This window comes from Mus caroli, unplaced genomic scaffold (assembly GCF_978045245.1).
Source record: "Mus caroli unplaced genomic scaffold, Mus_caroli_1 scaffold_8, whole genome shotgun sequence".
Lineage (NCBI taxonomy): Eukaryota > Metazoa > Chordata > Mammalia > Rodentia > Muridae > Mus > Mus caroli.
Genome location: NW_028227263.1, coordinates 140,563,371 through 140,589,322, shown reverse-complemented (window position 1 = coordinate 140,589,322; position 25,952 = coordinate 140,563,371). Strand labels below are relative to the sequence as shown.

Below are 25,952 nucleotides of genomic sequence, written 5' to 3'. Positions count from 1 at the left end.
TTAGCACTGCTCGGGAATAGTGTTACATGTTACCCTAAGATTTTCTCTGAATTTTGTGGGGACCCATTAGTAAACACAATTCATCATTCATGCTTTCTCTTTTATTCCCCAATATACCAGTGATACGAACGTTTTACATTTATTCTTGTTTAGTGACACGTGTGAGTTTTATACATAGATCTGGGAAGGATAAGGACATTTATCTCAGATGTCAATAAATCAGAGAGGGTGCCCAGAGAATGGCCTCAAAAAATGAAATGAGGAAGAGGAGGATTCTTAAGATCCACTCGGTCACTGCTGATTCTCAGTTGTGGATGGCTCGCCTTCATCTCTTGGATCAGGTTCTGGATACTGGGTTTAGCTTCATCAAATTTCAATCTAGGTTGCAACCAGAGGAGAAAAATGGTTTGTTGTTTTGAGAAAAATCCATGTAAACTTCTCGCATGCCTTAAATGTTTTATGGGTCACTTTAATACTGCACTACAAAGTGGACTTGCATATTTTAAATCTTATTTTGGTATATGGTATATGCATATGTGCCCATGCATGTGTTGGTGGAATACACCCCTGTGGCTGAATATAGAAGCCAGAGGTTGCTACAGGGATGTCTCTCAACCATCATACCCATTTTCAACTTATTTCATTAGTGTTTTGTATGTATGTGTACCACTTTCATGCCCGACATTCCTACTGGGGCTCAGAAGAGGGCACTGGATCCCTGGAGCTGGAGTTACAGATGGTTGTGAGCCACTTTACAGGTGATGAAGACAAACCTGGGCCCCCTGCAAGAACAAGCAAGTATGTTCTTTTAACCTCTAGCAATCTGCTCATTCCCAACCATCTTTGTTTTTAAGACAGGGTCGCTCATACACCCTGAACTTAACATTTTCATTAAACTGGCTAGCTAGTAAGCTGTTAGAATCTTTCTGACTCTGTCTCTAACTAGTGGCGTTATAGATCTGTATGGCCATGCCTAGCTTTTAGGTGGGTACTGATGATCCAAACTAAGGTCTTCATGTTAACACAGCAAGAAATTTACTAACTTCCCAACCCCAGCCTTTTGGGTCTCATGTAGCCTATGCTAGCCCCAAATTCATTATGTAATTATTGATGACCTTGAATTTTTCATCTTTCCCACCTCAACATTTTTCATTACTTATTCACTTTACACCCCAATATTAGCCCCACCTCTCCCTGTCCTTGCTCAAAAATCTCCTTTCTCCTCCCCTAAAAACAGGGAGGCCCTCCCTGGCTATTCTCTCCTCCTGGCACATCATGTCACACAGGACTAGGAACATCCTCTCTCACTGAGGCCAGACAAGGCAGCCCAGTTATGGGGACAGAATCCACAGATAGGCAACAGAGTCAGGGACAGCCCATACTCCACCTGTGGGGAACCTGTATGAAGACAAAGCCGTACATCCACTACCTCTGTGCAGTGGCCTACATCCAGCCCCTCTCTGGCTCCACCTCCATCTTTCAAGTTTGCCATCACAGCCAGTTTTCTGCAGTTCTCAGGATCAAACTCAAGGTACACACTAGGCAACTACACTATCAACTGAGCCACACACACAGTCCTGCATGTTGATTTAATATGGAAAAAAGATATCAGTAGTCATACAGATACAACACAGAGTCATGAATCCTTCAGTCATTATATTTTGAATCAGGGTCTGTGAAACTAGGGCTCATCAATTGGCTATATTAAGCTGTATATCAAGTTTTGGGGAATCTGACTATTTTTTGCCTCCCCAAAGCTGGAATTACAGACTTATACCTTCACACACTATGTGTGTTCTGGGGTTCTCATGTATGAGTAACAGGCACTTTAATAAGTAATCTATCTCCCCAGCCACATTTTTATTTGTGTTATTTTGAGAGAGCTTGAGACTCCCCATGTAAGCCCATGTATGGCAATCTTATCTCAACTTGCCAAGGTTCAGAAAATAGGCCTGAGCTCTCACACCAGGCTCCCACTTTTTCGGACATCATGTTAGAGTTGGAGTTTGTCTACCCTAATAGATAAGTGTCTAACAATTGTGGCTTCTTGGTCTCTCGTGCATTCTCTCTATGACTCTGTTTACCCACCAGTGCTTGTTTGGTGACCACTGGATGTGGCGATACGCACCTTTAATCTCAGCATTTGGTAGGCAGAGGCAGGCAGATTTCTGAGTTTGAGGTTAGCTTGGTCTACAAAGTGATATCCAAGGCTATACAGAGAAACCCTGTCTTGAAAAATTAAAAGATTTGCTGACTAAATGCCAATGGATGAGGCTGCTTGCCAGCAACTGATGTATGAAACCCTATGGAATTGGAAATAGTGAGATCATACCTGAGCATTTGCAGGGGGCAAATCTGAAGTTTCAAGGCTTCACAGAATGTCTTTATGGCATCAGTTCCCATGGCGTTCTGAGACAGGTCTAGAGTGTTCAGGCTCTTGTTGCTTCTAAGAGTCTCAGAGAAGTCTTGGCAGTTCAGTGGAGTAATGGAGCATCCACACAGCCTTGCAGACAAAACACAAAACTTAACTCATTAAGTCTTATCTAGTACTGGATCCTGTATACTCTAATACTCACCTTCTAGAGAAGTTGTGCTTGCTTGTACAGTAGGGGCATGACAGTTATAGGGGTTACCAACACGTTTCTGCTCAGATTTGAGTGTTGGAAAGGAGGTTACATGGTACTATAAACAGGGTTGAAAGTTTTCTCATGGGGGAACTGGATGCCATTTCTCTAGATGGTCACACACTGTCAAACTGAGAAGTATTTATAACCACAATCTGTGTTGTTTTCAAGTTTAGTCAAAGAAGCTTCCTTTTCTTTTTTTTAGAAGTGTGGTTAATAAAGAATCTTATAACTGATCACAGTGTTAAGAATAAATGAAGTGCTGCTTAGCCATAAAGGGTCATCTTCAACCTCTCTCCTTTCAAGGCTCAGGAAAAAATCTTGTAAGAGGGGGTGGATAAGCCGGGCATGGTGGCACACACCTGTAATTCCAGCACTCGAGAGGCAGAGGCAGGCAGATTTCTGAGTTCGAGGCCAGCCTGGTCTTCAAAGTGAGTTCCAGGACAGCCAGGGCTACACAGAGAAACCCCTTCTCAAAAAACAAAAAAGAAAACCCAAAAAAATCAATAAAAAAAAGAGGGGGCGGATAGTCTAAGAGCTGGAGCATGGAGAAAAGTCATGTGAGACACTATCATATGGACATGGGCTAACCGTCGCACACAAGAACTCACAGCAACTGTAGTTACCTGCAGGAGACATATACAGACTAAGCTAAACAAAATGTCAGCATAGATGAGGGCAGGGCTCCAGAGGCTCCAGTCCTTTCTGGGGAGCTATTGTCAGTTGACAGAGGAAGAATCACTTTGGAGATGAAGACATGGTAGGTTGCCCATGTCCCCACACCTATGTGCATATGATCAGTATTCACTGGACTAAGTGGACTGATTAATACTAATATTGATAAAAACAAAAAAAGAACATGAAGTTGGGAGGAAGATGGATTAGGCAGTCCCAGAAAGACTCAAGGGTAGTGGAGGAATGGATCAAAATACATGGTATACATATATGCAAATCTCATAGAATAAAGTTACAAATTTAAGAAGTAGTTAATTAATTCAGCCAATTCTATGGGTATCATGCTGTATGACAGGCACATGGGGTATAAGGGCTAAACAAATGAGCAACAGAAGTTTCTTCCCTCAAGGAAAACAAAAATAGTGTACTGTGTAGTATATTACATGCACAAGCAAAGATTATAAAAGGAAAGGAGTATTTGGGGGTGCCATATCAAGGGCTATGGGTGACATGAGAGAATGAAGAGAAAGAACAGCAGATATCTGGAGTAGATCTCCAGACAGAGAAAGGGCTCACACAAAGGCCTGATGTTGGCTTACAGGTATTATTTGAAATAGTATCAAGCTGAGCAGGCTATACATATGTGATGCACACAATCACAACATCTACATAACATGGGGCATGGAGGTGTTTGGCAGTTGTCCCAGCACTTGGGAGGACCAGGAGTCAAAAGTCCTCTTCTGCTATTTAGAGAATTTGAAGCTAGCTTGGGATACATGGGGGAAAGTTGATGACATATTGTGAGATGAGTGGTGGATAAAGGTTAAGTCTGATGACCTGAGTTCGATCCTTGGGATTCACATGTTAGAAGGAGAGAACACACCCATGTTTTGGAATGCTCTAACTCTCCCTCCACCACGAAGTAAATAAGTATGGTAAACATTTAAATAAAGTTTGAGAAGAAAACCCACAGTTGAAACAAAGATGTCTGAATATATACACGTGTAAAGTCAACACATGCACCTAGATGTTGCTATGTTTGACCAGGTATAGGTACAAATTCTATATAACTGGAAGAAGGTTCCAAGATTTCAGAATAGACTGGACTTTGAAAAAAGAATGGATAGAGGAACACACACAAAGTGAGGAAATAATCTGCTTAGAGGGACAGTTTATACTGAAGTTTTTAGGTAGGGGAGAATGACCCATTCCATTTTGAACTAAGATCTCAATTAACTGTAGGGAAACAGGAAAATGGATATGTTCAACACAGGAAAAATCTGGGGTTGCCAAGTGTGCAGGGACAGAGAGGAGAGGCTGTAGAAGTGATCAAGTGATGGGCACATACATGATGACATGTATGCAGGGTCACATATATGGAATATCAAGATCATCTCAGGTCATGGGCTAAGTTTAGTCCATGCTGTTGGATGAACTCCATGTGGCAATAATGCTAGGCTTCATTTAATTCATGACAAAATGTTTTCATGCCATGTTTTCAGCAGATACACCTCATCCTATTTGGCTTTTTGTTTTGTTTTTGTTTTGTTTTGCTTTTTTGTTTTTTCCAAGACAGGATTTCTCTGTATAGCCCTGGCTGTCCTGGAACTCACTTTGTAGACCAGGCTGGCCTCAAACTCAGAAATCCACCTGCCTCTGCCTCCCAAGTGCTGGGATTAAAGGCATGCACCACCACTGCCTGGCTACAACTCATCCTGTTTTCCAATGACTCTGTTTTAATATATGATTCATACATACTAGCAAACATTAGAATTAAGAGGTATACTAAAAATCCTGATGCCTGACTGCAACAATTTTGATAATAGCCACACTATGGAGTTAACCAGGCCTGGTGTCACTCAGGCACTTGCTAGGCTGAGGGAGGAGGATAGTGAGCTCCAGGCCTCATCTATTCCAATATCCTGTCTTATGCATAAGTGTGGTTTTGTTTTATTTTTGAGATTGAGTCTTACTATGTAGCCAAGTCTGGCAGTGACCCCTCAATCCTCCTGCCTCATCCTCCTGAGATATGGGATGTTAGTCATGCACCATCACTCCCAGTTTAAGATTTTTTTTCTTGTCCCCTCACCACCAAAGATACTGGTATCTGGATTGTACTCCAGGGATTCTGTTTCAATTATCCTGTGGTATTGCTTGGGTGCTAAAATTTTGAAAGATCACAAGCATTTCTATTACAAACTATAAAAATAGGTATGGAACACTGCAAATATACCATACTAACATGTGTTACAAACACAAGATAACATGTTTTATGTTAAAGTATTTAATTGAAAAGCTAGGTTACATAGTGATACCCACCTTTTAACCTAGATCTCAGGAATCTGGACTAGAAGACTGCAAATTTTAGGGTACCCTGGACTATGTAGTAAAACCTGTTTCAAAATATCTGATAAAGTTTATATGCAGAGTATACAACATGATGATTTGTTGCCTCTTGTGCATCAATGGCTACAAAGAAATAATTTTGATCACCACCACACTATGTTAGAGTTCCCAAATTTGTTGTTTTTATAATATTGTATAATAGTGTATTTATGTATATATTATGTATATTGTATATATACTATATATACTATATGTATAGTAGGCATATTGTATATATTATATATGTAGTATTGTATATACAGTATGTATATTGTATATACTATATACTCTCTGCTTCTGTGAATCTGGCTGTTTAAGTTTTCCTGACATTCACTGAAGACGACTGATACTAGTTTAAGTATAACAAGCCAAGCACCACCAACAGATTTGGTGGGTTAAGGAAAGCGTGGTAAATACCTACAATGGAGTATTGCTCAGCCACGAGAAGACAAGGAACCCTGGCACCTGTGACAATGTGAATGAATAGGGAGGACATTTGTTGGGTGACAATCATATGACCACACTTCTATGCAGAGTATTATCTCTCACAAGTCTCTCACCATTTAAGGGCTGTCATCAAGAGCATTTGATTGATGATCCTAACTTATCTGGGATTTGTAGGACAGAATCAAGTAGACTACATTGACCTTACTGAGGACTTAGGTATAATGTCCAACTCTTATTTCTATAAATCTTGGGGGTTGGGCAGCAGTGAGTGCTTCTGCTTGGCTTAATTCATCTTTTCCTTAAATTTTTTTCAGAGGAGACATCTGTATACCCTGTTTGTTTAAATGTATATGTGTTCATGTGTGAATGTACACATGTGCCTCTGTGTCTGGAGGCCAGGGGCTTGATACTGTTTTCAGCATTCTCCATCTCATATTTTGAGATGTCTTCTCTATGAACCTGGGATTTGTAATTTGGGTAGAATGGCTGCCCATTGAGTTCCAGAGATGCCCCAGTCCCTGCTTTCCCAGTGCTGACATTGTATGCATGCACCATCACACTTGGCTTTTTTATGTTGATGCTGGGAATATGAACCCCAGTCTCATAATTGAACAGCAAGCAATCACATCCACTAGCTAACCTTTTTTCTTGTATTTCTTTTTTTTTCAATTTTTATTAGATATTTTCTTAATTTACATTTCAGATGCTATCCTGAAAGTCCCCTATACCCTCCCCCAGCACTGCTTCTAATCACCCACTCCGACTTCTTGGCCCTGGCATTCCCCCGTACTGGGGCATATAAAGGTTACTAGCTAAACTTTTTTAAAAAGCAATTTTATATGCGGGGCACCAAGGACCAGTGCAGGAATAAACATCAGAAAGCACAATGAGTCCTCCAGAAAAAGACAGTAAAGCAATCCTGAAAGACCAAGGACCAGACTGGGAAGAAACATCAGAAGCCTTACAACCTGAGGAAGAAGATGCACTGACAAAAGCAGATGAACAAGGTAACCTACAGACTACAAGGCCCATGTGATTGCTAAATTCAACACCAGTGTGGATCTACACTATGACAGCCCAGAGATAAAAGTATCACCGATGCTTTTAAACCATACCAGAAAATCTTCAGGCCTCACACCATTATCCTACATGGAAAACCATGAGTTTGGAAGTCAGCTTGGCCAGAAGTATTGTTCTGGGCTGTTCACAGGGTGAACTCTACCAAGACATGTCCAATGTCATCATCTCTGTCGTCTCTGTCTCCTTCTCCATTTCCGTCTGTCTCCTCCTTCTCCTTCATCTTCTCTTTCTTCATCTTCTCCTTCATCATCTTCTCCTTCATCATCTTCTCCTTCATCATCTCCTCCTTCATCATCTTCTCCTTCATCATCTCCTCCTTCATCATCTTCTCCTTCATCATCTCCTCCTTTTTCTCCTCCTTCATCTTCTTCTCCTACTTCATCTTCTTCTCCTTCATCTTCTCCTTCATCTTCTTCTCCTTCATCATCTTCTTCATCATCTTCTCCTTCATCATCTTCTCCTTCATCATCTTCTCCTCCTTCTTCTCCTCCTTCATCTTCTTCTCCTCCTTCATCTTCTTCTCCTCCTTCATCTTCTTCTCCTCCTTCATCTTCTTCTCCTCCTCCTCTGTAAGAGTAAGAAAGTGGACAGGGACGAGCAGTTTGGCATAGCTTATTGCCAAGGAGTGGCCAGACTTCTAGACTGCAGTGACAAAGATCATGTTCCAACTAGAAAGACTCCTGTTTGTTATAGATGGTTTGGATGATATGGGCTCTGTCCTTCAACATGACAATATGACACTCACCAGAGACTGGAAGGATGAACAGTCCATATACATCCTGATGTACAGCCGCCTAAGGAAGTTCCTCCTACCCCAGTTCTTTCTCATCATTACCACCAGAAACACAGGCTTAGAAAAGCCCAAGTCGATGGTGGTGCCCCCCCCCCCTATATACTGGTTGAAGGACTATCTGCATAAAAGAGACCTCACCTGGTTTGTGAGAACATCTCCGATGACTATCAGAGAATGCAAGTCTTCCATTCCATGATAGAAAATCACCAGCTATTTGACCAGTGCCAGGCTCCCTTTGTATGCTCAATGGTCTGTGAGGCTCTATAGCTGCAGAATCTGGGAAAGAGATTCACCATACCCTGCCAGACTCTCACCAGTTTATATGCTACATTGGTGTTCCACCAGTTCACCTTGAGAAGGCCTTCCAAGAACTCAGTCAGGAAGAGCAAATTACCCTAATGAGTTTGTGCAGGATGTCAGCTGAGATCTCAGCCCTCTTTCATATGAACATCCTTCTCCAGGTTGACCACAGCAGTGAGCAGTGTTACATTTTCTTCTATCTCAGCCTTCAGGATTTTTTTGCTGTCTTATGTTTTAGAATGGTTGGGGGAATGGAATCAATATTTTTTTCCTTCATTAAAAACCAAAGGATCATCATGGAGGTAAAGAGAGACGATACTCACCTCCTCAGTATGGATCATTTCTTATTTGGCCTCATGCACAAGGATATCTTGAAGACTCTGGAGGTTCTGTTCGAATGTCCTGTGACTCTGACTCTCAAGCAAAAGCTCCAACACTGGGTCTCTCTAATAGGTCAGTAGGTCAAGGGCACCAGCCTGATAGACATCCTGGATGCCTTCTATTATCTGAGTCTCAAGATATAGAGTTTGTTCACATGGCTTTTAACAACTTCCAAGAAGTGTGGCTTCTGATTAACCAGGAGATGGACTTGATGGTACCTTCCTATTGTCTCCAGCACTGTCAGAACCTGAAGACAATCAGGGTAGATATCAGAGATGTCTTCTCAGTGGATAATACTCTTGAGCTGTGCCCTGTTGTTGCTCTCCAGGAGACACAATGTAAGCCCCTCCTCATGGAGTGGTGGGGAACCTTTTGCTCTGTGTTCAGCACCCACCCAAACTTGAAGGTGCTGGACTTGAGTAACAGCATCCTGAACAAATGGGCTGTGAAGATACTGTGCCTCAAGCTGAGGATTCTGACATTTAAGAGTGCAGATGTAGTGTCTGGCCTGAAATATCTTTGGATGCTCCTTGTTAGTAATCAGAACTTAAAGTACTTTGATCTAGGGAACACTCCCATGAAGGATGATGACATCAAGTTAGCCTGTGTTGTGCTGAAACATCCAAGCTGCTCCCTGGAGACTCTGGGGTTGGATTCCTGGGAGTTAACCCTCTCTGGTTAGGAGATGATCTCCATGCTCCTGCTTTCAACCACCAGTCTAAAGTACCTCGGCCTGGCAAAAAATAAGGTGGCGGTAAAGAGCATGATATCACTTGGGAATGTCTTGAGTAGTTCAATGTGTCCACTGCAGAAGCTGATACCGGACAGCTGTGACCTCACACCTGTCAGCTGCAACCTTCTGGCCTCCAGCAACCTTTTCAGCAACCAGAACTTGACTCACCTGAGCCTGTCAAGCAACAGCCTGGGGACTGAAGCAATAGCTGTGTCAGTTCATGAGGAATCCAGAATGTGCTCTCCAGTGACTGATACTGAATTGCTGCAATATTATAGATGATGCCTAAGACTTCCTGGCATTGATACTTATAAACAACAGAAAGCTGACACACCTGTGCCTGGCCATGAACCCTGTACAGAATAGTGCAATGAAGCTACTGTGTGAAGCTTTAAAGGAGCCCACTTGTTACCTTCAAGAACTGGAACTAGTGGACTGCCCGCTCACGGAGAACTGCTGCCAGGACCTGTTGTATGATCACAACAACCAAGCAGTTCAAAGACTTGGTAACACTGCCCTGGGAAACAAAGGAGTCATAATTCTGTTCGAGGGACTGAAGCAAAGTAGCAGCTCCCTGGGGAGACTTGGTTTGGGAGTATGTGAGTTCACTTCCAACCACTGTGAGGCAATGTCATCAGCCCTCTCTTGAAACCCGCACCTGAACAGCCTAAACATGGTGAAGAATGACTTCAGCACATCAGGGATGTTGAAGCTGTGCTCTGCATTCCAATTCCTTGCCTCTAACCTGTGGATAATTGGCCTGTGGAAACAGCAGTACTATGCCTAGGTGAGAAGACAGCTGGAGGAAGTGCAGTTTATCAAGCCCTACATGGTGATTGATGGTGACCAGTATGCTATTGATAGAAGATGACTGTAACTGGTGGAAAATCTGAAGACATGAGTCCCCTCTTCTTCACATCCTAGGACTTCTTTATCTGTGAAATGTTTGTCTCACCTCAGAGAATGTAGTGAGAATGAAATAAACAGAGCATTTAGAAAAGAAAGCAAACAAATAAACAAAAGTAAACTTTACACACATGTCTGTATGGCCAGTGAGGTAAGAAGTGAGCAGAGTCCCTAGAGCGGTTGGTTACAGCCAATTTGGAGCCACTTGATGTGAGCTTGGGAACAATATTTATGTTCTTTGTGTGCAACAAAGAGATCTTAGGTGCTGGGCCAATATCTCTACAGCCCTTTGCCTGGTGATTTAAAAGAACACTTAACTTGGGGCTAGAGAGGTAGATCAGTGGGTAAAGGCCCTTGCTGCCAAGCCTGCCAACCTGTGCTTGAACTCTAGATCTCTTGTGGTGGGAAGAAAGAATCAACCCCCTTCCTGTTGTCCTACTGATCTCTATGTACCAGCTATAGACACTAATACTAGAAAAAAATGGAATACAAAACATGACTGACTTGACTCAGGACTTCCCCATATTGCTTCTGAAAGGGTCTGCTACACTTGAAAGCTCCTTTAAGGTAGAGGTTACAGTCCAAAAGGGCACAACTCACCATAGACTTTTCAATTTACTCTTGGGGTTCTTCAAAGCCTCACACAGAAACTTTGCTCCTATGGTTCCGATGCGATTTAGCCCCAGATCCAAGTGTTTCAGGCTCAGTGTTTGCCTGAGCATCTTTGAGAGATGGTGGCAACCAGTATTGGTGATGTTACAGGACCACAGTCTGGAAAATCACATGCACAGGGACAAAAACCAGAAACAAATAAACACCTTAGTCCATTCTGGGATGATGCATCCAAACCACTACATTCTACCTCAAGCCATTGGTTTCAGTCAAGCTTAGAGACATTATGATAAGTGATATTGGAATGAAATCATAGAATGGGTTTCTCAAAAACTCTTCCTTCCCATAGGGAAGTTGGAAAGGAGTGAATTATGATTAAAATACATTGTATATGTATACAAAATTCTCAAAGAAATGAGTAAATAAAATTAATTGGTATGAAAGGAAACCCCATGCCTGCTAATGTCAACCAAGAGAGCTACCTGTGGTTAGATGAGGGCAAAGATCCTAGAGGAGAATGAAGAGGACACATCGTTTAATGGATTCAGTGTCCAACCATCTTTTACTTATGCTCAAAAGTAAATGCAGCTCTTATCCTCCAACAGAGAAACCATTAAATTGGTAGTACTTTATGGATAGGTCATAGATCAGTTCCTGGCATAGTGCCTGTACACAGTAGGTTCTTCATAAATGCTGATAATTAATTCACTGCTGTGTTTGGTGATCTTAGAAGGTAGTAAGTTTTCTGTGGTGATTTTTTTGGGGGGGAGAGATCAGAGTCTCACTCTGTAGCATAGGCTATGATCCTCCTGCCTTTGATTTCCAAATGTTAATATTACAGGTATGTGTCATCCTGCCTGTACTGATAATAGTGCCTTCTAACATAATTAGACTGTAAGTTCAAGGTATGGCTAGTTAGGTGGATAGGGTCTTTATGGCTTTGGACTTCTGTGTTTGGTTGGATACTTATGTAGTGTATTATTGGGGTGTTCTTTCCTTCCATCTACCTCTAACCATGAACTCAGTATTTCATCACATTCAAATAACCAAGTAGTTATCAGACCTTGGCTGTTTAACATTATTACAAATGTTAAAAAAAATAGGAAAAGCTGACAGCTACCATTCTTCCTTCCTTTACTTCCTCCCTCCTCTGTCCTTTGTTTTTCATGGTGTTGAGGAAGGAACTCCAGACCTTACATACAAATTTCACTATTTACTTTTTTGTCAACGTGAAAGAAGCTAGAGTCATTGGGAAGAAGAAACCTCAATAGAGAAAGTACCTCCATAAGATTGTCTTGTAGGGGACCCAACATTTTGCTGCTTACAGGAAACCCATCCCAGGGAAAAAGACAGACACTACCTCAGAATGAAAGGCTGGAAAACAATTTTCCAAGCACATGGGCTGAAGAAACAAGCTGGAGTAGCCATTCTAATATCTAATAAAATCGACTTCCAACCCAAAGTTATAAAAAAGGCAAGAAAAAAAAAAAAAAAAAGCCGGGCGGTGGTGGCGCACGCCTTTAATCCCAGCACTCGGGAGGCAGAGGCAGGTGGATTTCTGAGTTCAAAGCCAGCCTGGTCTACAAAGTGAGTTCCAGGACAGCCAGAGCTATACAGAGAAACCCTGTCTCAAAAAAAACAATAAATAAATAAATAAATAAATAAATAAATAAATAAATAAATAAAAAAGGCAAGGAGGGGAGCTTCATACTCATCAAAGGTAAAATCTTCTAAGAGGAACTCTCAATTCTGAATATCTATGCTCCCAATGCAAGAGCAGCCACATTTATTAAAGAAACTTTAGTAAAGCTCAAAGGACACATTGCACCTTACACAATAATAGTGGGAGACTTCAACACATCACTTTCGTCAATGGACAGATTGTGGAAACAGAAACTAAAAAGGAACACAGTGAAACTAACAGAAGTTATGAAACAAATGGATTTAACAGATAGTTACAAAACATTTTATCCTAAAACAAAAGGATATACCGTCTTCTCAGCACCTCATGGTACCTTCTCCAAAATTGACCACATAATTGGTCACAAAACAGGCCTCAACCGATACAAAAATGTTGAAATTGTCACATGCATCCTATCAGATCACTATGGACTAAGGCTGATATTCAATAACTACATTAGTAATAGAAATCCAACATTCAGGTGGAAACTGAACAACACTCTTCTCAATGATACCTTGGTCAAGGAAGGACTAAAGAAAGAAATTAAAGACTTTTTAGAGTTTAATGAAAATGAAGCCACAACATACCCAAACTTATGGGACACATTGAAAGCATTTCTAAGAGGAAAATAGCTCTGAGTGCCTCCAAAAAGAAACGTGAGAGAGCACACACTAGCATCTTGACAACACACCTAAAAGCTCTAGAACAAAAGGAAGCAAATTCACCCAAGAGGAGTAGATGGCAGGAAATAATCAAACACGGGGGCTAAATCAACCAAGTGGAAACAAGAACTATTCAAAGAATCAACCAAATGAGGAGCTGGTTCTTTGAGAAAATCAACAAGATAGATTAACCAGGGACAGCATCCTAATTAACAAAATCAGAAATGAAAAGGGGGACATAACAACAGATCTAAAGAAATCCAAAACACCATCAGATCCTTCTATAAAAGGTATACTCAACAAAACTGGAAAACCTGGATGAAATGGACAAATTTCTAGACAGATACCAGGTACCAAAGTTAAATCAAGATCAGGTAATGATCTAAACAGTCCTATATCCCCTAAAGAAATAGAAGCAGTCATTGATAGTCTCCCAACCAAAAAAAGCCCAGGACCAGATGGGTTTAGTGCAGAGTTCTATCAGACCTTCAAAGAAGATCTAATTTCAGTTCTTTACAAACTATTCCACAAAATAGAAGGAGAAGGTACTCTACACAATTCATTCTATGAAGCCACAATTACTCTGATACCTAAACCACAGAAAGACCCAACAAAGATAGAGAACTGCAGACCAATTATCCTTATTAACACTGATGCAAAAATCCTCAATAAAGTTCTGGCTAACCGAATCCAAGAACACATCAAAACAATCATCCATCCTGACCAAGTAGGTTTCATTCCAGGGATGCAGGGATGGTTTAATATATAGAAAGCCATCCACATAATCCACTACATAAACAAACTCAAAGACAAAAACGACATGATCATCTTGTTAGATGCTGAGAAAATAATTTGACAAAATCCAACACTCATTCATGATAAAAGTCTTGGAAAGATCAGGAATTTGAGGCCCATACCTAAACATGATAAAAGCAAAATACAGCAAATCAGTAGCCAACATCAAAGTAAATGGTGAGAAGCTGGAAACAATCCCACTAAAATCAGGGACTAGACAAGGGTGTCCACTTTCTCAATACCTATTCAACATAGTACTAGCCAGAGCAATTCGATAACAAAAGGAGATCAAGGGGATACAAATTGGAAAGGAAGAAATCAAAATATCAGTTTTTGCAGATGATATGATAGTATATATAATGACCCTAAAAATTCCACCAGAGAAATCCTAAACCTGATAAAAAGCTTCAGTGAACTAGCTGGATATAAAAATAACCCAAACAAGTCAATGACCTTTCTTTACACAAATGATAAACAGGCTGAGAAAGAAATTAGGGAAACAACACCCTTCTCAATAGTCACAAATAACATAAAATACCTTGGAGTAACTCTAACTAAGGAAGTGAAAGATCTGAATGATAAGAACTTCAAGTCTCTGAAGAAAGAAATTAAAGAAGATCTCTCAGAAGATGGAAAGATCTCCCATGGTCATGGATTGGCAGGATCAACATGATAAAAATGGCTATCTTGCCAAAAGCAATCTACAGATTCAATGCAATCCCCTTCAAAATTCTGACTCAATTCTTCACTGAGTTAGAAAGGGCAATTTGCAAATTCATCTGGAATAACAAAAAAGCTAGGATAGCAAAAACTCTTCTCAAGGATAAAAGAACCTGTGGTGGAATCACCATGCCTGACCTAAAGCTGTACTACAGAGCAATTGTGATAAAAACTGCATGGTATTGGTATAGCACCAGACAAGTAGACCAATGGAATAGAATTGAAGACCCAGAAATGAACCCACACACCTATGTTCACTTGGTCTTTGACAAGGGAGCTAAAACTATCCAGTGGAAAAAAGACAGAATTTTCAACAAATGGTGCTGGCACAACTGGCAGTTATCATGTAGAAAAATGTGAATTGATTCATTCCTATCTCCTTGTAATAAGGTCAAATATAAGTGGATCAAGGAACTCCACATATAACCAGAAACAGTGAAACCTATAGAGGAGAAAGTAGGGAAAAGCCTCAAAGATATGGGCATAGGAGAAAAATTCCTGAACGGAACAGCAATGGCTTTTGCTGTAAGATTGAGAATTGACAAATGGGACCTCATAAAGTTGCAAAGCTTCTGTAAGGCAAAAGATACTTTCAATAAAACAAAAAGGCCACCAAAAGATTAGAAAAGGATCTTTACCTATCCTAAGTCAGATAGGGGACTAATATCCAATATACATAAAGAACTCAAGAAGGTGGACTCCAGAAAATCAAGTAACTCCATTAAAAAATGGGGCTCAGAGCTAAACAAAGAATTCTCACCTGAGGAATACTGAATGGGCGAGAAGCACCTGAAAAAATGTTTAGCATCCTTAATCATCAGGGAAATGCAAATCAAAGCAACCCTGAGATTCCACCTCACACCAGTTAGAATGACTAAGATCAAATATTCAGGTGAGAGCAGATGCTGGCAACAATGTGGAGAAAAAGGCAGACTCCTCCATTGTTGGTTGGATTGCAAGCTTGTACAACCACTTTGGAAATCAGTCTGGAGATTCCTCAGAAAATTGGACATAGTAATACCAGAGGATCCTGCAATACATCTCCTGGGCATATATTAAGAAGATGTTCCAACTGGTAAGGAGGACACATGTTCCACTATGTTCATAGCAGCTTTATTTATAATAGCCAGAAGCTGGAAAGAACCCAGATGCCCCTCAACAGAGGAATGGATACAGAAAATGTGGTACATTTACACAATGGATTACTACTAGGGTATTAAAAAGAATGAATTTATGAAATTCCTAGGCAAATGGATAGACCTGGAGGGCATCATCCAGAGTGAGGTAACCCAATCACAAAAGAACTCATATGATATTTACTCACTGATAAGTGGATATTAGCCTAGAAACTTAGAATACCCAAGATACAAGATACAATTTGCAAAACACATGAAACTCAAGAAGAACAAAGTGTGGTCACTTTGCCCCTTCTTAGAATTGGGAACAAAGCACCCATGGAAGGAGTTACAGAGACAAAGTTTGGAGTTGAGACGAAAGAATGGACCATCTAGAGACTGCCATACCTGCGGATCCATCCCATAATCAGCCACCAAATGCAGGCACCATCACATACACCAGCAAGATTTTGCTGAAAGGACCCTGATATAGCTCTCTCTTGTGAGGCTATGCAGTGGCCTAGCAAACACAGAAGTGGATGCTCACAGTCAGCTATTGGATGGATCACAGGGCCCCCAATGGAGTAGCTAGAGAAAGCACCCAAGGAGCTAAAGGGGTCTGCAACCCTATTGGTGGAAACACAATATGAACTAACCAGTACCTCTTGGAGCTCGTGTCTCTAGCTGCATATGTATCAGAAGATGGCTTAGTCGGCCATCATTGGAAAGAGAGGCCCATTGGTCTTGCAAACTTTATATGCCTCAGTACAGGAGAATGCCAGGGCCAAAAAGTGGGAGTGGGTGGGTAGGGTAGCGGGGAGGGAGGGTATGGGGGACTTTTGGGATAGCATTTGAAATGTAAATGAAGAAAATACCTAATTAAAAAAAGATTGTCTTGTAGGCAAGTCTGTAAGGCTTTTTCTTAATTAATGGTTGTTGTGGGAATGCCCCATTCATTGTAGGTGGTGTCATTCCTGGGCAGGTGGTACTGGGTTGTATCAAAGGGCAAAGTGAACTATACAGTAAGCAGAGCTCCTTCTATGGCCTCTACATCAAATCCTGCATCCAGGTCTTGCTTTAGCTTCCATCCATGATGGACTACAAGATGTAGCATGAAACAAACCCTTTCCTACCCAAACTGCTTCTTGTCACAGTGTTTATTACAGTAATAGGATGCAAATGAGAACAAACTGTACTGGTGACCCTCATCCAATCAGAGCCAGTGTTTAAATGTTGGTAGTGATGCTCTGTTACCCAGTATAGTACTGTCAATGCTAAACACAATCTCTGCAGTACAGCCCCATTACTTTGTGGAAACTAATCCTACAAACCTTCTCTTTGCAACAGTAAGAGACTACTGCAGAACATCACAACTAATGAAGATGTAGAGTTCTGGAGTCCAGTTTCAATGGATATATCTTCAAAAACTCCTGAACCTGAGGGACAGGGAAGATTGCAGAAGAGGGGGTGGAAAGATCAACAGAGCCAGAGGGTCAGGAAATTTACTATGAAATTATATCTCCTAGTACTGTCATAAGCTACACTCATCAAGTCTCACCAACATGACTGACCAAACATGAGCTGAATAAATAAGGGTGATACTAGTTAACAGGCAAAACTGGATAGGGAAAAGCCCACGAGGCCTCAACTCTAAACAAATAACAATAGGCAACTGAGGAGAGCTGGGAGAAATAGAGATGGTCTATCCTCAGGGACCAGTGCCAAGTGATCAGCCCTGAACACATACCTACAAATAATATATGGTATTAACAGGATCCATATGTGTGTGTGTGTGTGTGTGTGTATACACATGTGCATGCAATAACAATTAGTGAGAAGAGGCCATAAATTTGAAGGAGAATAGGGAGGGATATATGGTAAAGTTTGGAGGGAAGAAATGGAAGGGAAAAATATTGTAATTACGTTTTAATCTCAAAAAATTATGTTAAAAATTATAATGGATCCATATTGATCTTGTTGACAAGTTGATTCCACCTCTAACCATGTATACTTTATGTTACACAGTGCTAAAAACACAGACTTGGAGAGGATGTTAGGTTGGGCTTGGTGGCACAGCACTTGGGAGTCTGAAACTGGAGGATTGTTTTGAATATAAAGTCAGCCTGGGAGACACTATCTTACAAAAGGACAGAAACAAGAGCTGTGTGGATGGGGAGGAGTGGTGTGAGGGTGGGAAGGGAGGAGTGGTGTGAGGGTGAGGAGGAGTGCTTCGAGGGTGGGAGGACTGATGGAAATAGTGTCTTCTGGACATGACATGCCGCTGCACACATGAAGTCACAGCATCCATGGTTATCTCCAGAAGACCAAGTCAGGCAAAAATACTACTCATATGAGGGAGGGTTTCTGAGGACCTTCTCTCACTACTACAAACTATTAGTAGTTGGTGACTGCTGGAGGAGGTAGAGTCACCATTCTTTGGGAGGTGCTTACTGGTAGGTTGTCCTTCCCCCAAGTGGATGATCCTACACCTGAGTTCGTGTCAGTAGTACAAATTGGACCCAATGGGTCATACTTTACAAAAAAAAAATTAAAAGCAGAAGTAAAAAGAAAAGTCCAGGTATGGTGGTACATCCTTCTAATCAAGGTACTTGGTAGGAGAAGGATCAGGAGAGTTCAAAGTCTGGTCCACAGTGAATTCTAGGCCAGCCTGGGATACATAAGACATCATCTCAACCAAAACCAAAACCAAAATTGAAGTCAGATCTGGAAACCATATCTTCTTCTCGATTCACCTATAGAATATTAACATCACATATTCTATAATGGTGGAAATACTGAAGCCAGGGTTTTACTTATGCTATACATAACCATTACCACTGGGGTGCATCACCAGCCAATGCCATTCTCATATTCTATCACACACATGGAAGATCTTAGCATAGTATTTGTAGTAGTTAAGAAAATCATGATTTCCCTTCATATCTCTCTGTCTGTGTCTCTGTCTGTGTCTCTGTCTGTGTCTCTGTCTGTCTCTGTTTGTGTCTCTGTCCATCTCTGTCCATCTCTGTCCATCTCTGTCCATCTCTGTCTCTGTCTGTCTCTGTCTGTCTCTGTCTCTGCCCCTCTGCCTCTCTGCCTCTCTGTCTGTCTGTCTGTCTGTCTGTCTGTCTGTCTGTCTGTCTGTCTCTCTGTCTCTTTGTCTCTCTGTCTCTCTCTCTGTGTCTCCCTGGCTCTCTGTCTCTCTGTCTCTTTCACAAACACACACACACACACACACACACACACACACACACACACACACACACACACACACACAAAGCTGCAATGCCTCCTGCAGGCAGAGAAGACTTACACCAGGGTCTGTAGTTTGCACTCCGTGTAGCTTAAGCTTTCACACAGGTTTTTCACTCCGTTATCCCCAAGTTTATTGTTGGCCAGGCTGAGGTGTGTCAGAGTTCGGCTGACCATCAAAACAGAAGAGAGGTCCTTGCAGCAGGCTTCAGTGAGCTGACAGTTCTCCAACCTGCGGATAAAGCACACAGCTGGACCAAGCTGGACTATTAAGTCAGGAGAGGGCATTTCTAGCTGCCTCCAGAACATAAACTCAAGTTCTTGTTGATTTCCACTACACCATCATGATCACACAAGAGATTTAGATTTAGGAAAGCAATCTAAGACTTCCTAAGACTAAGCCAGCTAAAATCCAGCAGGGATGAGGGAGGGTCTCACATTGAGGAGCTTGGCAGGTGATGGTTTTCAGGGTAAGAAGAATCAAGTTTTCTTCAGGGATGTGTCTGCCGAGAGGTGACCAGTAGATTGTCTTACTCCTATGTACAGTAAGTAGACTCAGTGGATTTAGGCAAAGAGCATGTGAAGTTGGGAGGGAATGGTGAAGACGGGATGGAGGGAACTCAGAGGAGAGAAGATGGGGGATGAGTTTTATCAAGTGACATACAGACATACGCATGCATGAAATTCTCAACAAAGAGAGAAGAGCAAAATGAGTGATGTACAGTCAAAAAACTCAGAAGCAGGTGTCTGCATGCATGAGTGGGGTTCATAGTGTTGGGAACAAAGAGACATATTTTAGGTACTACCATTTCATTTTCAGATTCTGTTTAATCACAGGGAGAAACTAAATTCAAGGTCCCAGGCCCTAGGGTAGCTGGGGACTTCCCAATAGCTAAATGGCTTCTATTATAAGGAAGTACTTGTCTGAGTCCAGACAACTCAAGGGCAATTTCTCCATCTTTCTGGCAGGGTCAAACTAAATCCATGTTATCCAAGTCCAGGAATTTAATCCTAACTTGATCAACCCCTTATGTCAAGATATGATTGGGCAATGCTACATACAGTACACCCCACTGCCCCTCACTTTGTGGTCTCATCCTCTAAATATGCTGTGCAATTTCTCTTCAGGGTTACAGTTTAGCTTCTGAATCTGTTATGTGGCCCCAATTACAATAACTTTTTGTCATCTGCATTGACTAGTGGAGTTTTGTTGGATTTATGTTGGATTTAAGTGTATCCCACAACAATATGGGTGGCTGTGTAAGTGTGGAATCAACCATATCTCTTCTGTCTATAGCTCAGTGTCCAAAGCAATGTTCAATAGAAAGAGAGGGCATACTTACGATACCCTCTGCAGTATGCACTTTGGTTCCTTCCAAATATTACATAGAAGCTTAGCACTTTTGTCCAAGAGACTGTTGTTTGTGAGATCCAGATATATCAGGGATTGATTGACTTTCAGGACTGGGAAGAAGTCATCCCATTTCTGAGCAGCAGTAGAACAAGATCCCAGGCTGTGGAAGAAATGAGAACAAGTATATTCTGAATGGTCCAAAGAATGTTGTAGGTAGGATAGCTGTTCTTGCCATTGTGAATGGGTTTAATAAGTATATAGCAAGCCAAAGTAAGAGAAGTAATTGAAAGATATAGAAAACATCAAATCAGGCTTACAAAGAGATAGCAGAAACTGACTGCAGCTAATTGAAGGGTCCATATTGTTTCTGATCAAGTTTTTTCCTCCTTGGATAAACTTCCCACAGACAAACTTTCGAGTTTTGTTTCCTATTGTAGGAATACTTCCTAACTGTTCAAACACAATGTTTATACTCTTTGGCCATTTTGTGCTCTCCTTACATTGTTGAGTACAAAAACATGGTCTAAATTGCCTAGGTTTACCAAGTTTCATTCTCTCCTACATAAATTTTGATCATACATGCCTCCAATACAGCATTCAAGAGGTAGAGGCAGGCAGATCTCTGTAGGGTACAGGCTAGTATGGTCTACACAGTATGTTCCAGGCCAGTCAGAACTACACAGAGATATCCCATCTCAAGTTAATTTTCTTCTTTTAATATTTCATACAGATATATATTTAATTCACATCCCGTCCTAATTCCTACTGACAACTCAACAGATTTCCACCCCAAATTCATGTTCTCTTTTAGCCCCACCCTTAGTTGAAGAGATATCATCAGTGCCAGCTTGGGGAAGGAGAGTCACTTTTGCTTTGGTGTTGTGACCACTGATAGGTTGCTCAAGGATAGCCCCATACCCATGTGCATACATGTATTGCTAATTGTACTGCCATAAATTTATGAATATATATATATATATATATATATATATATATATATATATATATAGTTTTGAGACAGGGTTTATCTGTATATCATGACTGACTCCAAACGCATTATGCATACCAGGCTAGCCTTTAGATCTACCTGCTTCTGTCTCCCAAGTTCTTGGATCAAAAGTATGCACCACCAAACCCATATTCATATATATCATTTGTGAGACTGGGTATCACTATGTGGATCTCAAAGTTTCAGCCCTCTTGCTTCAGTCTCTCCAGTCCCATGACTACAGGCAATTAACGGATTTTTATTATCTCAAATATTATGTTGGAAATAATTGTATTTTAACATTGAATGTTTTAAGTCAATACCCACACAGAATGACATGTAGACATTTGTCACACAGCTAAGACATGCTAAAGATCATGAAGAACCTCTCAGAGTTACACTGTAACTATGTAACTAAATTAAATCAAGGTATCAGGTACAATGTGCACTGCTAATTACTTCCAAACATTACATACATTGAGCTTACATGAAATTTCCTTTCATTTTTGGCATTAGCTTAGTCATTTAAAGTGGAATTGAGTCTCAAATATTCAAGTTATACACTTTGTCTCCTAGATAATTCTCTCAGGAAAAGGAAAAAAAAAAGTCACTTTCCATGGATAGTATTCATATCAGTTACAACTTATCTCATGACTTGTTTTATCTCATGTCTTAGTCCTTATAGATTGTATGTTATCTCCTCTATATTGACAAGAGGACCTAGAGAAATGGATGAATATCACATATCTGGAAATACATAGGATGGTTTGTGCCCTTACATTGTGTCTCTGCTACTGCTGCTGGTTCAAATATAGTCATGTTAGGACCCGTGAACCACAGGATGTGGGTGGAGGGATAAGCAGTAGAGAACTTCCCAACAGCTGATATCCCAGTCAAAAGTGAAGCCAGGGAAGGGCTTAACTGATGGTCTGGAGCACCTTTGCTGGAAAGAAGGGGTCTTAAAGCTTATGTTGAATGATAACCCAAGAAGTATAACTACAACAACCACAAGAAAATGACCCAACAGAGCTGTTACTTAAATTCTAGGAGTTTCTTGGTCACAGGATTGCCATCTATAGTTGTTTAGGTTGTTCAGAGTTCAGGGAAGATAAAGACTGAATTAATTTTCTATCTTCTAGTCTATGTACTCTGAATGTTAGTGTTCTCTGTCTCTGTCTCTCTGTCTCTCTCTCTGTCTCTCTCTCTGTCTCTCTATCTCTGTCTCTCTCTGTCTCTGTCTCTCTCTGTCTCTGTCTCTCTCTGTCTCTGTCTCTCTTTGTCTCTGTCTCTCTTTGTCTCTCTGTCTCTCTCTCTCAGCATAAACAATCTTATTAGGTATGTCAAGAGACAGAAATGAGGCCCAGAGGCCCAGAGGTCCAGGAGAATGAATGGAAATATGGGGCTGGTAGGTGTGGGTGTGGGGGAAACCTCTAGAAAGTCTCAGAGACAGAAGATGTGAGAGCTTCCCTGGTCTCAATGGGGGTGATCTTGGCTGGAATACCAAGTAGTAGGGAGAAGGAACCTGAAGAGACCACCTCCAGTAGTTAGACAGGGACCCTCCAGTGGAGGGATGGGGACATCAAGCCACTCTCAAAATTTTTGACCCAGAATTGTTCCTGTCTAAAAGAAATCCAGGGACAAAATCAGAGCAGAGACTGAAGGAATGGCCAACTAGTGACTGGCCCAACTGGGAATCCATCCCATGGGCAGGCACCAAACCCTGACACTATTACAAGCACTATGTTGTGCTTGCAGACAGGGGCCTAGCATGGCTGCCCTCTGAAAGGCTCTACCAGGAGATGACTGAGACAGACGCAGATACTCGCAGCCAATCATTGGACTGAAGTTGGGAACCCCTAAGGAAGAGTTAGGGGAAGGATTGAAGAAGCTGAAGTGGATAACAACTCCATAGGAAGACCAACAGTGTCAAATAACATGGATCCCTGGGAGATCCCAGAGATAAAGCCACTTTTAGGGAATGAAGAGACAGACCTGAGAAACTTCAGATTGCAGGCTGGATTTTTCAGAACCTCACACAGTGAGTGATGCATGCTGTCCAGGTTGCCACCTTGCAGGATCAGATGTGAGATGGTTTTATAACCATTAAAAATGAGGCACAATTTCTTGTAGGCATCATCTGGGGAAATATTTTTGAGGCTAAAGAAAAGAATACAAAAGAGGAAATCTTGAGTGCTGGTGAGATGGCTCAGTAAATAGGCATACTTGACACCAAACCTGTTAACTTCAGTTTGATCCCAGGGGCCCATGTAGTTAAAACAAAAGAATCAATTCTGGCCAATTGTCCTGTGGCTCCACTCACACAAATATATACCTCACATTCCTCTCCATACAATTATCAATAAATATAATAAAAATTTCTAGAAATCTGATTTTGACTTTCTATCCCTCTACTATACAATAAACAGAAGCAAAGGGAGGCAGTATGCTTACATTTTAGCTCCCCCAAATTAAACCACCCCATTATTAAAGGCATTGTTGACCGACTTGTATTTAGGCTATACCACATTGTTTTGTTATAGATCGACCTAGTCAAATAATTGACCAAATCAAGATAATTAACATATTATCTCACACAGCTACCTTTTTTTTCACTTCATAGCTACAAACATGTTGATTTGGGGCAAGATGCTCCTTTTCTGGTGCAACCATATAATAATCTCTATATCAGATAGAATTTTAAAAGATTATTTTTTAAAAAAATCGTTTTAAAAGCTTTATTTATTTATTTATTTATTTATTTATTTATTTATTTATTTATTTATTTAATGTATATGAGTACACACTGTAGCTGTACAGATATAAGATACAGTTATAAGCCTTCATCTGGTTGCTGGGAATTGAATTTAGGATCTCTGCTCACTCTGGTCAACCCTGCTCTCTTCAGTCCAAAGATTTATTTATTATTATAAAGAAGTACACCTTAGTGGTCTTCAGATGCACCAGAAGAGGGTGTCAGATCTCATTATGGGTGGTTGTGAACCACCATGTGGTTGCTGGGATTTGAACTCAGGACCTTTGGAAGAGCAGTCAGTGCTCTTACCTGCTGAGCCATTTCACCAGCCCCAAAAGATTTATTTTTAACTATGTGATAGTGTGTGTCTATGTTTGGGTATCAGTAAGTCGGGTATATACTTGTGTGAGTACACCTGCCCTCAGATTCCAGAATAATGTATCAGGTTCTCTGGACATAGTGTTAGAAGAAAATAGGTGGAAGTGTGTGTGTGTGTGAGAGAGAGAGAGAGAGAGAGAGAGGGAGAGGGAGAGGGAGAGGGAGAGGGAGAGGGAGAGGGAGAGGGAGAGGGAGAGGGAGAGGGAGAGGGAGAGGGAGAGGGAGAGGGAGAGGGAGAGGGAGAGGGAGAGGGAGAGGGAGAGGGAGAGGGAGAGGGAGAGGGAGAGGGAGAGGGAGAGGGAGAGGGAGAGGGAGAGGGAGAGGGAGAGGGAGAGGGAGAGGGAGAGGGAGAGGGAGAGGGAGAGGGAGAGAAATACAGAAGATCTATGCTCTCATGTTATGTGTGGTGTAATCCGACCATATTGGAGACAGGTAGATTGTCAGAAGTCTGAAACCAACTTAGTCTATAGATGAGTGGTTGGAAAATCAGGGCTACATTGACCCCCATCTTAAAATACCACCTAAACCACCCCACTCCAAACCACTCTCAACTCTTCTCAGCAAATATAGAGTATATAATATTGATATTATAATAACACTATAGCATATGCTATTTCCAGATCTTACTCATCACAACTCAAGCTTTGTTTCTATTGTCCAACATTTCTCATTAGAAACTATCTGAAGTCCTTGAAACCCGTGTGACTTAGATCTTGCTAGATTTCAATCTTCTAGGCACACAATCTACAGATTAACCCCGAGTAAGAGTGAAACATTTCCCACACTCTGCCCTCATGTGTTTACGTTACAGATTTAACCTTTCCCCTGCCAATATTTTTACATGACTAATTTTATTCCAATTTCATTAACATGTTTTTGGTAATGGACACACACACTGCCCAGTTGGTTTTCTATGCTCATGCCTCAAGCACATTGCTCTCATTCTTTCTACATTAGTGGCTTTCAGCATGTCATGATTCTGTGTCCCCTAGGGACACTAGATGATACTTGGATACTTGTAAGCACAGAGGTATCTTATGACTGAAGGCAGAAAGTGATGTTGATATCTAGCATGTGGGGGTTAGGGAGGGGCACTGCTCACCATTCTACAAATATGTAGGCCAACCTTCTTCCCTCCAACAAATACACCACTCAAGTTCCCACAGAGGTTGGGGACTCTGTTCTATTTAGATCCCAATGGTTGCCATAGTAGGAGTCAAGATACCTAGGCATCTTGATTTCTCTTATGGTATTTATGAATGTCAAAACTGTCTCCTGCATTATATTGCAGTTACTCTGTGATTCTTCTCTAGATAAAA

At 41.2% G+C, this 25,952-nt stretch overlaps 1 protein-coding gene and 1 pseudogene across 1 annotated transcript in view; one reads left to right on the top strand and one right to left on the bottom strand.

Moving 5' to 3' along the window:
- Positions 1–245: 245 nt before the first annotated feature.
- Positions 246–25,952, bottom strand: part of LOC147003733 (NACHT, LRR and PYD domains-containing protein 2-like) — a 41,400-nt gene continuing 15,693 nt past the window's right edge. Inside the window, exons 6-11 of the mRNA XM_085841083.1 lie at positions 23,496–23,660; positions 20,505–20,675; positions 19,223–19,393; positions 10,925–11,095; positions 2,333–2,503; positions 246–378 (exon numbers count right to left, since the gene is read on the bottom strand). Coding sequence (XP_085697209.1) covers positions 246–378; positions 2,333–2,503; positions 10,925–11,095; positions 19,223–19,393; positions 20,505–20,675; positions 23,496–23,660 — 982 coding nt within the window. The remainder of the gene's footprint in view (positions 379–2,332; positions 2,504–10,924; positions 11,096–19,222; positions 19,394–20,504; positions 20,676–23,495; positions 23,661–25,952) is intronic.
- Positions 7,018–10,311, top strand: LOC147003734 (NACHT, LRR and PYD domains-containing protein 5 pseudogene; annotated as a pseudogene).